General features: G+C 47.0%; 1 protein-coding gene across 2 annotated transcripts in view; it reads left to right on the forward strand.

Annotated features, from left to right (window-relative positions):
• The window catches only part of IQGAP2 (IQ motif containing GTPase activating protein 2), a 219,493-nt gene that overhangs the window by 104,991 nt on the left and 98,258 nt on the right, over positions 1-16,244 (forward strand). For both annotated transcript variants that reach the window (XM_074995443.1, XM_074995444.1), the window contains exons 3-4: positions 8,332-8,488; positions 13,479-13,556. In XM_074995443.1, coding sequence (XP_074851544.1) covers positions 8,332-8,488; positions 13,479-13,556 — 235 coding nt within the window. The remainder of the gene's footprint in view (positions 1-8,331; positions 8,489-13,478; positions 13,557-16,244) is intronic.

The raw sequence follows: 16,244 nt of genomic DNA on the forward strand, positions 1-16,244 counted from the left end.
TAGTTTGAAAATTTAATAAGGCTTAATTCTAATACTTTAGATTTTTGCATATGTGAGGTCTAGAGCAATAGCTGATTGGGTTTGGCAAAAACAGTTTTAGTGTAACTTGAATAATACCAATGTTGGGGGTTTTTTAAAAGTTTTCTATTGCTGACTTTTTTTAAATTTTTCACAGAAAATTGAGGGGTGTCAGACAGAATCACAGAAAAACAGTACTGGAAGGGACTTCAATGGGCCGTCAAGTCCATCTCCCTGCCTTCATGGCAGGCCCAAGCACCATTTACGTATAGTAGACCCCAAACTTGTGCGGCAATTGCATTCTTTGCTTCTGTGAGTTACATGAAAATTCAACTTACACAGAGGTTGCCATCTCCCTTGAGGGGTGGGAAGCTGGGAGCCAAGCTCCAGCTCTCTGTGGCTCATAGGAGACAGGATATTGATCAGTGCTGATGCTGGTCAGTTTCCCAGCTCCCATGGTGAAGTGGGGAGTCAAGCGCATCTTCGCCTCAGCATCCCCTACCTGGGGGAGCTAGGGAGAAGCCAGGTCACTGCAAGTGTCTGCCAGGTTTCCCTCAGCTGAGGGAAGCCAGGGGATAGATAGCTGCAGAGTGGCTACAGGTTGTGCTTAACTCGCATTAATGCAAGTTAAGCACAACTCAAGTCATGCAGCTCTCAATATATTTTTACTGTACAGTATTTATTTAGCTTGTTAAATATTTCTAATCATGGAGATTCCACAGCCACCCCAGGCGATTGATTCCAGTAATTAACCACCCTGACAGTTAAGAATTTTTTTTCTAATATCCAATCTAAATCTTCCTTGCTGCAATTTAAGCCTATTGCTGCTTGTCCTATTTTCAGAGGCTAAAGAGTAACTTTTCTCCCTCCTCCTTGTTGCACCCTTTTAGGTACTTGGAAGCTGCTGTCATGTCCCCTTTCAACCTTCTCTCTTCCACACTAAAGCCCAGTTTTTTAAAATTGTCTCTCATCGGTCACATTGTCTAGACCTTTGGTCATTTTAGTTGCTCTTTTCTGCACCCTGACCAGTTTCTCCACATCCTCCCTAAAATATGTGTGGCCCAGAACTGTACACAGTTTTTCAATTGAGGCCTTATCCCTGCAGCGTAGAATGGAAGAATTAACTCTTGTCTTGCTCACAACACTACTGTTTAAATGCATCCTGGAATTTATTTTTTGCAGCAAAGTCAGTACATACTCAGCTTGTGGTCCACTATGAGCCCTAGATCCCTTTCTGAAGTACTGCTTTCCAGAGAGTCCTGTCCCAAACAGATTCCAAAACTGATCCCTATGGAACTCCATTTGTTCCCTTCCAGCCTGACTGGGAACCATTGATAACTACTCTCTGAGAGTGGTTTTCCAACCACTTATGCATCCACCTGATAGTAGCTCCATCTAGGCTGCATTTCCCTAGTTTACTGTTAAGGTCGTGTGACACTATCAAACGCTTTACCAAAGTTCTAGGTATACCGCATCCACTGCTTCCCCTTCATCCACAAGGCTTGTTGTCCTGTTAAGTATATCGGGCTGGTTTTGACATCACTTGTTCCTGACAAAGCCATGCTGACTTACTTATCACCATATTATCTTCCAGATGTTTTCAGAGGGATTCCTTAATTTTCTCTGTTATCTTTCCTGGAACTGAAGTTAAGATGAGTGGTCTGTAATATCCCAGGTTGTCCTTATTTCCCTTTTTATAGATTGGCATTATATTTGCCCTTTCTCAGTCTTCTGGAATGTCTTCCGACTTCTGACCTTTTAAAAAAACTATATCTAGTGCCTTCGATAACTATCAGTTCCTGGAGCATACTAGGATGCGTTTCATCAAGGTCTCATGACTTGAAGACCTCTAACTTTGCTAAGTAACTCTCTCTCTTTTTTTTTTTTCCTTTCCTTATCTTTAACTTCTTGACCATCTCCACTGTCATTCTCTGTGAGGCACCCAGTCTCATCAACCTTCTTGCAGTACACTGAAACGAATCATTAAGTACCCCTGCCGTTTCCATATTTTCAGTTTCTCACTCTTCACTGAGAAATGGTCCTACCTTGTCTTTGGTCTTCCTCTTGCTTCTAATATGCTTGTAGACTGTTGTCTTCTCTCTCTTTGTCTCTATCTAGATACAGCTCATTTTGTACTTTTGTTCTAATTTTGCCCCCACATTCCTTTGTGACTTTGTTTATATTCCTCCAATATGTATCTAATGGCAGTACACCTTGAGAGAGTGAAAGCTTCATAACTTAAAGCAAAAAGTGTCAAATATCCCATACCAAAATGTGCAAAATATCCTTAAACTCCAGGAAAAAACATTCTCTTTTGTTCTCACACCCTCAGTTGCATAGGACATTAACCAGTTTCCATCATTTATTCTGGTCTTGTGCTGGTCAGTTCAGGTATCTTGAGTGTCCTGTTGATAGATTTGGCTGCTTTCTGTATTCTGCATATTCCCCTGGGTGCACCTCCTTTTTCCAAGTGATGTCGATACTATTAACTTCTCATGGAAGTAGTGTGGGTGATGTCCTTGAAACTTGTCCTAAATATGTCTCTCTCTCATACTTGCTGGACTTTGTTTTGATCTTTTTGAATTTCTAATGTTGGTGTAACAAGTTCTTTCTAGTGGACTCTGAGGAACTTCCTTGGGCATTTGTTTTGGAATGATCTCAATTTTTTTTATCCATTTCTATGAGTCTGTGCCATAAAGGAGGACAGACCTAAAACTGATTTTTTTAATAGCTTTTTCAATACCAGCCATGCTAGTTTCCAAATATCTTTAGGGTTATCAAATTTTTTTTGCTGCTGTTGCTTTTCATTGTTTGATGTCCAGCATAGCAGCCATTGCTCTTTGAAAAGGTCAGGTGTCTTACTACTTTGAGCATTTCTTCATCCATTCTATAGGTTACTTTTGGGATGTTGATAGCCTTTATTTTCTTACCCATCACTGAAGAACAAACACTTATATTGCTGTGTCTGCCAAAAGTTCTGTCTTTCATTAAACAAGTTCAACCTGGCAGGGCAAATATATTTAACAAAAATCAGACCATCCAATTGTGCTTCATTTGGCCGTAAAATTTCTCCAATTACCTTTAGCAGTTTTTCTCATGACAGTCAGTGACGAGTGCAAAACAATAAAGGGGATGTAATAAATCCCTGCCTTACTCCAGCTGCCACTGCAAACCATTAGCTGCTGCTGATATTACTTTGTGTGACTGCACATTCAGGATTATTGTAGACATCCTTGATTAGTGTAATTTTTGTATTCCAGTGCCATTTTCCAAAGACTGCCAGGAAGGGCTGACAAAAGCTTTCCCAAAACTTATAAAATTTTGTTGCATTGTAGATCTAGTGGTAACAATATGGTGTGCTTTGTGAGCACAGCGGTGTGAATGACTTGTTGGCAGTCTCTTCTGTTATACATACTAATACGTTGCATGTGGCTTTCTTTTGTAGCCTATCTGTAAACTTCCTTTTTTATCAATGGAAATGTTGTCTGTTTGTATGAATGTGGTGAAGCTGACAGTTAAACGTTAACTGATTAAAAACTGAATTCTTCCAAGCCTGCTGATTTTTGAAAGATACTTTCTGTCAAAACAAAAAAGCAGTCAAGTAGCACTTTAAAGACCTAACAAAATAACTTATTAGGTGAGCTTTCATGGGACAGGCCCACTTCTTCAGACCATAGCCATACCAGAACAGACTATATGCGATTTAGCCACCACTGTGGAGGGTCTTTGGGAACATGACATTTACATTACTTTGTGTGTGTGTTTGTTGGGAATAGCAAGAAAATACTTTGTGATTAGTTACATTGGCTTTCATTTAACCTTCATAAAGAACTGCAATGCTATAATAGGTGTTGATGCATCTGCGTAACTGTTTTTGATGTGGATGTGAATTATCTTGATGCCTAAGTGCCCTATTTTTGTACTGTTAGACTCTGATTCAGGAAACTGTCATTATTCAGAACACAATAGCCGCGTCTACGCATGCCAGCTACTTCAAAGTAGCTGTGCCAACTTCGAAATAGCACCTGCCACGTCTACATGTGGCAGGCACTATTTTGAAGTTGACATCGACGTAAGGTGACGAGACGTCAGTCGCTATCCCCATCAGGGGATGGGAATAGCGCCCTACTTCGATGTTGAGCGTTGAAGTAGGGCATGTTTAGACGATCTGCGTCCCGCAACATCGAAAGAGCGGGGTCTGCCATGGCGGCCATCAGCTGAGGGGTTGAGAGATGCTCTCTCCAGCTCCTGAGCTCTATGGTTGCTGCCTGCAGCGGCCCCTTAAAGCTCCCCGCCCCCTGCCTTCCTGTGCAGGAAGCTGAGAGAGCATGTGCAGGCAGCAGCATTACCACGCAGCTAGCCTGCACACGCCTCTGCAGCCCCAAGTCATCCCCCTCACTGCGATGGCCCCGCCCCCAGGGCACCCCTCCCAAGGGGAACCAGGGCTCCCAGGCAGCCAGCTAGCCAGCCTGGGAAAAGGCAGCGGGGCCCCTCCTGGACGGAGGCCGAGATCCGGGACCTGCTGGGGCTCTAGAACGAGGAGGTGGTGCTCCAGGTAATGGGGAGCAAGAGGCGGAATGCAGATGCGTTTGCTCGGCTGGCCGAGGGCCTGGCCACCTGGGGTCACCCTGCCCGCACTCCTGACCACGTCAGGAGTAAGGTTAAGGAGCCGCGGCAGGGTTACACCCGGGCCCAGGATGCGGCTGGCCGATCTGGGGCCGCCCCCGTCTCTTGCCCCTTTTACAGGGAGCTCAGGTCCATCCTGGGCCCCTGGTACACCACCTCCCCGCTGGCCACTCTTGACATCTCAGCCCACGAGCCCCAGCAGGCCCTGGAGGTGGAGTTGGCCCCGGAGGCAAGCCCTGCACCCCAGGAGCCCACCCCTGGGATGCCAGAGGAGGAGGAGGGAGAGTCCTCCTCCAGTGATGAGGGGCTCCACATCATCCTGCCATCCCAGAGCTCCAGCAGGGCGTCCGCCCAGAGGGTGTCCCCCGACTGTGGGAGCGGACCGTCAGGTATGTACCACACCCCCGGAGTTATGGGGCGGGGAGAAGAGACATGACCAGGGCCCTGCAGAGATGACCATGGCCCCAAGGACAGCAGTGGCATGTCCCTCAGAGTGCATCAGCCCCTGCCCCCCCCCCCAGCAGGACAGTGCCATGCCCCATCCCTGGGGATGGGGGGAGTGGAACCTAGGGTCCCCCGGGGGGGAGGGTGTGGGACACCCAGCAGCAGCAGCAGCATCTCCCGGGGAAGGGGAACCAGCAGCAGAGGGGTGGGGGGACAAGGGCCATGGCTTGGGGGGGCCCCCACTAACGGCTGTTTCCACTCTACTCCCCCCCCTCCCGCCCCGTGTTCTGCAGCTGCACCATCAGAGGGCCTGGAGAGCACTGGCGAGGTGTCCGTGGGCCTGGAGAGCCCACCGGGGCCATTCCAGCAGGCCAGCCCCTCAGTGGAGCACCAACCAGCCCCAGGGCAGAGCCACCACCAGCAGAGGACGGCCACGGACCCCAGCTGCTCGTGACCCTCCGGCATCAGCTGGAGGTGTCAGAGCGGCGCCTGCGGGTGGAAGAGCGGTGGCTGGAATTACAAGAGCGAGTGCTGGCCTTGCACCAGGAGGCATGGGGGGCCTTTACGCGCACTTTTGAGCTCATAGCGGACCACCTGGCTCCCCCTCCATGCCGCGCCGCCCGACCTGCCCGCTCCGCCCGTTGCTCCGACTGCCGTCCACCACCCCGGGGCCTTCCACCAAGGGGGACCTGGGGCCTGCTGACACCCGCCGGCCATATCTGCTGGTTCGCCAGCCTCGGCCAGGGCTGAGACGAGGGTCCCGCCCGCCAACCCCTGGCACCAGATAGTAGAGGGGTGCGGGGCCCAGGACGTGGACCCCCCCCTTGTACATATCCCCCATCATATATTTGTGTATATAGTTCTTGTAGGGTACCTGCCCCCCCATGTAAATAGTTCCCCCCTTTTGTTCTTTTATTTATATATATAAATATAAGAGAATTCACTGTTTTTGGTTTGAACAGGTCTTTTTTTTATTTGCTAGAGAAGTGCGGGGGGGGGTGGTGTGGGCGTGGGGGCAGGGAGTGTTGTGGAGGATGGGGGGTGCAGTGGGGGACCTGCCAGTGTTCACCCCCCAGCCTGGTCAAAATGGGCCCGCAGGGCCTCCCGGACTTGGATCCCCTCGGGGTCCACCTGGCGACTGGGGGCAGCGGGTGGCTGCATGTCAGCCCTGCCAGTCTCCACAGCCCAGCCCTGAAATAATACCTCCCCCTTGCTCTCGAACAGGTTGTGGAGTGTGCTGCGCGCGCCCACAGTCTGGGTGATGTTGGTGGGGCCTGCATCAAGGCAGGTGAGGAGACGCCTCCAGCACCCTTTGAGGCGGCCAAAAGCACGCTCAACCACCTGGCACGCATGGTTCAAGTGTGTGGTGAAGCGCTCCTGGCTGGCTGAGGGATAGCCTGTGTAAGGGTGTATGAGCCAGGGCCGGAGGGGGTATGCCACGTCCGTGACGACGCAAAGGGGCATGGTGGTGTCCCCCACAGGGATCTCCTGCTGGGGGATGTAGGTCCCCGCCTCCAGCCGGCGGCACAGGCCCGAATTCCTGAACACCTGGATGTCGTGGGTGCTGCCAGGCCACCCAACATAAATGTCCAGGAAGCAGCCCCAGCTGTCCACCAAGGCCTGGAGGACCAGAGAATGGTAGCCCTTCCTGTTGAGGAAGCGTCCTCCACTGTGCTCCGGGGCACAGATGGGGATATGGGTCCCATCCAGAGCCCCAAAGCAATTTGGGAAGCCCAGGCTGGCAAACCCCGCGATGGCAGCATCTGGGTCCCCAAGCTGCACAAGCCTGTGGAGGAGCAGGGCATTGATGGCGTGGACGACCTGCAGGGGAAGGACATGAGAGAGCACCAGTGAGGGGTGTGCAGGGTGTCTGGCCCTCCACCCCCAGGGCTGCCCTCATCCTCCCTGTAGGTCCTCTTACTTCCATGAGGACAGCCCCGACGGTGGCCTTGCCCACGCCAAACTGCTGCCCCACCGGTTGGTTGCTGTCTGGAGTGGCCAGCTTCCAGACAGCAATGCTGACCCGTTTCTCGACCGTGGGGGCATGTCTCATGGAGGTGTCCTGGTGCCGTAAGGCAGGGGTGAGCCACTGGCAGAGCTCCAGGAATGTCTGCTGGCTCATGCGAAAGTTCTGGAGCTAGTGGTCGTTGTCCCACTCGCTGAGCACCAGCCGCTCCCACCAGTCTGTGCTCATGGGGTAGCTCCACAGCTGGCAGCGTGTGGGGCGGGGGGGGGGCGCGGAGGACAGCAGGGTCTGGGGCTGCTTCCTCCTCCCCTGGGGGCAGCTCCTCTTCCACAAATAAAAGGTGATCAGCTGTCTCTTGCATAGCATTGAGCAGGGCGAGCACTGCTCCTGCAGGGGTGGCTGTGTGGACCTCTGGCGGCGGCGGCGGATGCTGCTGCTGGGGGTCCATACTGCTTCAACGGGTGTGCGTGCCTGTGGCTCTGCAGACCACGTGCTGTGCAGGCTGTGTGTCTGAGGGGCCCTTTAAGGGAGCAGCTAGCTGTTGCCCTGGAAGTGCTAGTCCGCCCTGTGACCCTGTCTGCAGCTGTTCCTGGCACCCTTATTTCGATGTGTGCCGCTTTGGCGTGTAGACGCTCCCCTGCAGCGCCTACTTCGATGTAGTGCTGCCCAACGTCAGCGGCACTAGCCCTGGAGGACGTGTAGATGCTATTCATTGAAATAGCTTATTTTGATGTCGCTACATCGAAATAAGCTATTTCGATGTAGCATACACACGTAGACGTAGCTGATCTCATGCTTACATCCCATTCAAGTCCAATTGTGTGTAAGTGCATTCCGAAATGGGTTGCATGCTGGAGGTGTCTAACATGCACTCCTCTTTCTGTTTTAGAAACAAGTCTGAGTGGGAACTAATGTCTGGTGTTGCCTGAGATGATCAGAGTGCACACTGCAGCTTGGTGCAACCATGAAAGTGTTTTTTCCTGAGTCAGAAAGCATAGTTCAGGAACTTTGACTCCATTGTTAAAGTATTCTTCACACAAGATGTCCTGGCTCATTTTATTAATAATTTTGATCTTTTCTGCCAGTGAGCACACATGGTGTTCCTCAGTGCATATGTTGGTGGGTTTTTTAAACTAACTCATAAATGGTGTGAAGGGTAGCGGTGGTGCTGCTGCTGCAATGATTACTCAGCATGACTCTATATAAAAAGATGACTGTTGTAATATCCCTAAACCATGTTACACCAGAAACATGCCATTCTTAACTATGTTTTGTAGATGGATGGAGGTCTGTTTGGCTGAAGAACTGCCACCCACTACTGAATTGGAAGAAGGGTTGAGAAATGGAGTTTACCTTGCCAAACTAGCCAAGTTCTTTGCCCCTAAAATGGTGTCCGAGAAGAAAATCTATGATGTGGAACAGACACGGTATAAGGTAACTGAGGTTTCATTGGCTATTGAACTTTGAATATTGAAGTTTTGATTTAAAAATCAGTATTTGTTTCTCTTAGTTCAGTCTTTCCCAGTCTGGTTTAGCAGACGGGGCTTTCCAAAAAGCTCATGAGTGCTTGTCTCACGTTAATATTATCTGCATTAGCAGACTGTTTCCTAATACACATAGAATTGTGCTCCTCGTTTCATGTTTTAAGGTAGTCTGTGTTGTATCATCAGTTAAAAATTACTTTCTTACCTCTTCCTCCCCCCCCCCCCCCAATACTGTGTAACTCCCTATAGTCTGAAGAACTATGGTCATCAGTTGGGACATGAACTTGTAGCACTGACAGTCAGGGAGGCAATATGATTAAAATAGGAACAACTACAATATGAAAAAACATGATATACCAAAGGCTTAGGTCCATAAGCGGTGTGTTCGGGTCCAGGGAAAACTTTTCAGTAAGGACACAAAGTATTACCATTTGTAAAACTACAATCCGTTAGGAAATGGAGGCCTAAAGTCCTGTGAGACCACTTATTTTAAAAAGTTACCAAGTTCGTAAAAAAAACAAAAACTGTTCTAACTTGTTTGCAGATATGTTAAATATGAGTCAACAGTGTGATGCTGTTGCAAAAAAAGCAAACATGATTCTGGGATGCATTAGCAGGTGTGTTGTGAACAAGACACGAGAAATCATTCTTCCGCTCTACTCTGTGCTGTTTAGGCCTCAGCTGGAATATTGTGTCCAGTTCTGGGCACCCCAATTCAAAAAAGATGTGGAGAAATTAGAGAAGGTCCAGAGAAGAGCAACTAGAATGATAAAAGGTCTGGAGAACATGACTTATGAAGAAAGGCTGAAAGAATTGGGCTTGTTTAGCTTGGAAAAGAGAAGGTTGAGGGGGGACGTGATAGCGGCTTTCAGATATCTTAAAGGGTGTCATAAGGAGGAGGGGGAGAACTTGTTCTTCTTGGCCTCTGAGGAGAGAACAAGAGGCAATGGACTTAAGCTGCAGCAAGGGAAGTTTAGGTTGGACATTAGGAAAAAGTTCCTAACTGTCAGGGTGGTCAAGTACTGGAATAAGTTGCCAAGGGAGGTTGTGGAATCTCCCTCGCTGGAGATATTTAAGAACAGATTAGATAGATGTCTATCAGGGATGGTGTAGATAGTGGTCGGTCCTGCCGTCGGGGCAGGGGACTGGACTCGATGGCCTCTCAAGGCCCCTTCCGGTCCTAGTGTTCTATGATTCTATGCAGATCTCATAAGGAGGATGTTTCAGTTTTAATCTCACTTTATTATGAAGGATCAAAATCAGTCAAATTAAGTTTAGCAGTTTATGTTCAGAAGCTAAGCTACATAATTTAAGTGGGAATCAAGAAGAATCTGTTTAGTGTCCCGTATGACTAAAAAATGTGTACATCAGTTTAAAATGTTGCTTGTGTTTGTAAAAGATGAAGAAAAAAAATCTCTCCTTTTACCTGCCATTTTTGGAATTAGAACTTGTGTCTCAGTCCTTAAACTAGGAGATTTTCTTCCCCCTTTTTGGTTCTGTTTATTGAAATGGGGCTCATGTCATCTGCTAGGGAAGGATGATCCTTGAGTCCAGGATTTGAAATGTTGTTGATGATCAAACTGACTTTATAGTCATATATTTTTAGGTTGTACGTATTTGACTTGCAAGCTCATCTGTATAAACATGTACAGTGTGAAAAGTTATGATTTAAATTTATGTCACTCTAGCGTGCTGCATGCTAGCTGTTTTTGCCTTGGACCTATCACTGCCATTAAAAGGTCCCAAGTGTGTGCTGATATATTGAGGTGACCTTGGCAACTGTTGGGGCATAACAGCAGGATCCACACAGATGGTCATCGAGAGGAGTGTTGTAGATGTACATCACAGCCTGCCTGGATGTATTTGTGCGTAGCTTGGGGCACAACTACACATGCCCTGTTACTGAGCTGGAACCTGGAACAGTTCATCACACAGCATCACAAATCATATGTGGATTTCAGAAGTAGTCTGTTGTGAATATGTGAAAAACACTATCTTTTTGAGAGGCGTTGTCAGAAGTTGATATGTCTTTAGATTCATCTCATTAAAAACAAAGTAATACAAGAAAATAAATGGGGATAACAGCCACCGTAGGCCCCAGGGCAAGGTGGAGGGCCAGCTCCATGCCTCTGAAAGGGGCCAGGCCAAGGGCAGTCAGCCCTTAACATAGTAGTACGCTCAGCCTTGGAGCCATGTGGAGTGGTGCTTCGGTGGCAATAAAAAGGGTCCCTTTGAATCTCCCAGACCTGAGTGCAATTGCCCTCCTCACTTTTCTCCTATCAGCAGGCCTGAAGCAAATACAAAGTCCACTAGAAACTGTCATTCCTATTGATTTTAAGGTGAAAGGAACTCAGACCACCATGATACACAGTAGTATGTAATCTTAAAGGAGATTGGCCTTTAGAAATGCCTTGCCTTAAAGGTTGATACTTAGTATGGGCAGTTTACAGTACAAATAGTCTCTCGCACCATATTTGCTGTGTACATTTAGTGTGTTTGTGGTAACTGAAATCAACACGTACAAAGCCAAAAATGTTGAAAATTGCCATTTTTATGGAAGAAAAAAACCTTCATTTTAGCAGATGTCTGGATAAGTGTTTGCTAGTATAAGTCATCACCTTATCTTTTTACGTGAATGTAGTACTTATACCAACATGCCCTGATTTATGAAATCCTCTTCCCACAGGAGTAGAGAAATGCAACCCTTTGGGAAGGCCAAGAGCAGCCCCCGTTCCTCTCAACTGGAGCAAAAAAAAGTACATGGGGGGACAACACAAAATTCTCTCATATTGCTTTAGCATTGAGTCAACTCTGATCTAATGGGCTCTCTCCCAGAAAAGAGGAAAATTTAGTTCGTAAGCATAGGGAGCAATTGTGATTTCTGTAGTACAACTGTTCAGATTACAAAACCTGCACCAGTTGATGCCAGAATTCTTAATGTGGCCATGTGCCCACTAGGAAACAAACCAGACTCAACTTGCATAGGTCATTGGACAGCAATCAAATGGTATTTTTAAGTCAAGGTTGATCTAGTGTAGGTCCTAAATGGTTTTATTCCAAGCCATTTTGACTCCTGAGAGCTTCCATTCAAGGGAATGTGGTAGTGGGGAGTTACCTTTACACTGAAGCTTGGAGCAACTAACCAGCACAACTCAAGCTTCAAGTAGAAAGTAGATTCTGATTGATGCTCTCTACAGACAGGTGAACAGGCCAAACCTGAGAATACATGAATTTAATGTCCATGTTGTGACCCTGCTTGATTTGGGGACCCTTCCAAAGGGTCTTACAGCAGTTTACAAGATTTCGTATACGCTTTCTTCTTAAATCCACTATTTCGGTGACAGAATCCTAGCCCTAATTTTAGCATAGTTGGTTTCTTACAGTGGTGAGACTTCTAGAGTTGCAATCAAGGAGTTGCCTGGAAATGCCGGGTGGGCACTTGCACACAGAATAGGGTCTCAAATGTTACCTGTTGCAATTGGGTGGAGGGATGGATTGTGTGTGAGGGCTTTTTCCTGTTGCTGTTTAAGAGAGCTAGCTATGAAAAAGAACATACCTGAATTTTGCACATTTGTTCATGGGGCACCTTCACTGGCTACCTCAGAAGATTTGAGGCTAGCACCTTCAATTTTGGACACCTTTTCAAAATGAGAACTTTTACTGAAAAATTCTTTAATTTCTACCTTTGTGAGGGAAATTTCTCCTTTTTTAAATGCTCTTTAATCTTGTGAAAGGAACCAACTTAATTTTTTTTCTGTGAAAATTTCTTTGGACAGCTTTGATTACTTGGACGTCTAAAGAACAGACAAACGTTTATGGCTCTCAAATGCTTAATATTCAAATGCATATATGACACTTTCAATTTACATCAAGAGCCATTAATAACTTGTATCCGTTACATGATTTTCTGAATGCATAATGGATGAAAGACAGGCTTTTCTGGTCTCTTGTGCAAGTACTGCTGCCTCTTTCCACAGCTGCTGCCTTTGAAGATAGTTTTTAAAAAAATACAGATCCATGAGCACTGGGAGACCTAAATCAAAAACTCTCACAAGAAAGCAAATTTATCTGTAGCAATTTGAGTCCACCCAGCAAGCTGAGCAAGTACTGAAACGCTGCTTCCAATAGCTTTGAACATGGTTTGCATCTGAAATGCTTAATTTCCACCTCACCTCCCCACAAATATACAGAGCTGTCAAAAACTGGAAGAACTTGGACACTTCTATGCGGAGATTTTCAGTATTTGCTTTTCTACAAAACTTACTTAAATGTTTTGCATTTAAAATAATGTGATACCTCCAGGTTTCCCTCTCACGGTTTTGAAGACTGCTTATGCTTGGAATGGGCCTCGGAAACAGCCTCGGAAAGGAGGTTTTTTTAGTTTTAGTGGAAAACTTAGTGGGCTGTTTCAAGTAAACTGGTCCACTTCTCAAAAACTTGGCAAAAATGACTTTCAAAGGCTCTCCTCTGTGTTGTACACACCTCTGTTCACAAATCACCTGAACTCCCCAGATATCCAGGAGACTTTTTAAAATACTAAACATCTTTTCTCTGAAACAGCCCTTTCTCTTGCATTTACATTCAAGCTTGCCTTGTCTAACCAGAACAGAAGCCTAATAAGAAGGAAGGCTTCTATAGAATGTTTCTTCTCTGCTTAACAATGGGACTCTTTGAACAAACTTGCTTGGAAATGGGATTTGGGGCACAGGCATTGGGATTACAAAGTCTGCCTAAGAGGATGAGTTGCATGGCATGTAACTGCCTTATGATTTGGCATGCAGTTGAAACGGGTGTGTGGGTCTCTGGTTTAGGGTCACATTGAAATTGTTCAGAATCTTATTCACAGGAAGTGTAAAATTGTTAACCAAAGGAAAGTATATAGCAAAAGAAAATAATTCAAAATAATCTTTCTCCCGTCCTCCCCTTATGTTTCCAATTAGAGATCGGGCCTTCATTTTCGACACACGGATAATACTGTGCAGTGGCTAAGGGCAATGGAATCCATTGGTCTACCTAAGGTAAGTTTTTAAGGGATATGAAATCACTGCTTCAAGCTAAAGCTGACTGAAACAGTGAGATTTTTCCCCTTAATTTGCTCAAATAAAATGCTGTTGAATGCTTCAGTGCTTGCAGGAGCTAGTTCAGGAAATAAATTTTAAAGCTTAAATGTTTTCCTTTTGATGTATTTTGTTTCTTATAACTTTTATCTCCTCTTCATTGTTCAATTATTTTGTCTTGTTTCCTTTTCCACCTCTTTATTTCCTGTTACTTTGTTTCTCATGTCTCCTGAACCTTCCAGGTAGATCCCAGGCTGTCCTTCCATCAGATTCTGTCTTAAAGATTTCTCTAGGTTTTCTTTCCTGTTGCAGCTGGTGGTCCTCCCCTTCTCTTGCTGCCCTCCACCTTACACATTTCCTTTGCTTTTCTGTCCCTTTCTGTGTTGCCCGTCAACAGTGTCTCCTGACCAGCTATTTAGTACAGGGCTGCTGTGGCTACTCCAAACAGTGATCGGTACTTCTGCACATTTGCCAAGTGAGCTTGTTAGCCAGCAGTGTTTCTTAAAAAGCTGGTTTACCTCTTCATATCTGGAATATATGCTCTTATTTCAGACCATACAGCTTGGTTTTTAGGCTTGTTAAGTTTATTTGATGCCTGGCTATGTCAGTTCATCAGACACCTACCATCTCTTAGTTCTGTTTAGTCCTTCTCTCCCTCCTGTCATGCCTCTTCTGTGCCAGGAAGGGTTGTGTACTAGAAGGGCCAAAGAGCTTGCTGAGTCTGCCACAGTTATTGACATAATGATACAGGGTGCTGCCTCTGATTCTTCGTGGGGGTGCTCTGGGTTGTGAGGCATCTCACTGTCATGAGGAAACTTCGTCTGTGCCTGATGGGAGGACAGGTCTCCTATTCCACTGAACATAGGCACTCTACTCTAGGCCTTACAGGCCCTGCTCTCTCTCTGCAGGTTGTTAGGCACACCCCAGCCTTTGAGCCCTCCATGCATCTGCTTGGTCTGTCCATCCCTGGGTCCACTGGATATTGTCTTAGCATTAAGTTTTCTGCTAACAGACCATGACATCCCAGCTTACCAGTGTCACTTCAGACTGCTCTTTTTGTGTAACTTGCAACACTTATGCTTGTATTCATTATAAACATACCTAAGTTTGTTTTAGCAACGCATAATTGAGTAGAGCAAGCAGAAGCAGTAAACACATTGTTACAGATGAAATTAAATCATAACTTGGTTTCTAAAACCTAATTGACTGCTCTCATGTCCTGTAGCATGTTGTAGTATTCTTCTGCCAGGCTGCCTGTAAACCTTATGTTACAAGCATGCTGTTGGCTTGCCTCCTTGGCAAAGGACCCTGTGTATTTCCTTCCATACCCAGATATACCAAGGAATCCTTTGTGTCTTATAAACAAGACCCTCCTTCCTGTTTGATCCTGTAGAATGTAGCACATTTTTGCTGCTGGCTCAGTGTGCAAATAGGCATACAGTTGAGGCATATAATGTAAAAATAGCCAAAGAGATGGCTGTTACTTCCTGTCTGAAAGCAGCATTTCCTAGGTAAGTCATCTTAAGGTGACCCCCCCTGAATGCCAAGATCTTAAGAGCATAACTGTCAGTATAGCTACATTACTCCTTAAATATGATGATGATGGCCACTAGGCTACTGTTCTTCCTCGAGTGTCCCCGTGGGTGCTCCACGATAGGTGTCGGGTTCGTCCCGGCGCCGCAGATCGGATCTTTCCAGCAGTTTCTCCCGGACTGTGCATGCGCGCACCGCTCCCTTGCACAATCCCAGCCACGTGCGCGATCCGGTCCCCGCCAGTTCCTTAACCGCCATCGGCTGCAGATGGAATCCACTCAGGCTGCAGCCAGAGTCAGTGTATTTAATGTTTTAAGTATTTTTAGAGTTTCTTTTCAGTCTTTAAGTTAGCTTGTTTTTCTTATTGCCAAAAAAAAAAAAAAAAAAAAAAAAAGCCTTAGTAACAAGAGGAGCAGCGGAGGCCCGGGGACGTAAGGCCATTAGGCCTCCTGCCACGGCAGGCTGGGTCCGAGAGGGGAACAAGCACAGAGAAGGTGCTAAGTACCCTATTAACAACTCAGACTCACCACAATGTCCTCTTCAGGATTCAAGAAGTGTGAGTCATGCCGCGAAGCTATGCCGGCCTCCGACAGGTACAGTCAGTGCATTAGGTGCCTGGGGGAATCTCGCGTCACCCAAAAATGCTCCTTCTGCGCAAAGCTCAAGGCTAGAGCAAGGAAGGACAGAGAAATGCGGCTAAAAATGCTGCTCTTTGACAAGGCCCTCCAGCCAGACGTGCTGGAGCGGCCCCAACAAGAGGGACCCGCAGGGGCCCATAAAAGGAAGGCGGCTTCCCTCACCCCATCAGTGGAAAAACGGAGGAAGCTCTCGCCAACCCGATCCCTGCTGGCAGCCACAGCAAGCGGGATGGGTGCAGCATATAGCCCCCAGCCGCAATCACAGACGAGCGGCGGCGGTGCGGAAGTGCATGTGGCAGAGGCTGAGCCTCCAATAATCAAACAGCCGGCCCACACCGCGGGCAGAGCGGCAGCCAGGCAAGCACTGGAACCGGCGGCACTGCAGCTAGCGGCACAGACCCCAGGGGCGCCGATGGTGCAGAGCTCACAGGCATGCAGCCTGCAGGCGCCGGGGGAGACCACCCGCGCAGCACCGCAG

This window comes from Carettochelys insculpta, chromosome 5, assembly GCF_033958435.1.
Source record: "Carettochelys insculpta isolate YL-2023 chromosome 5, ASM3395843v1, whole genome shotgun sequence".
NCBI lineage: Eukaryota > Metazoa > Chordata > Testudines > Carettochelyidae > Carettochelys > Carettochelys insculpta.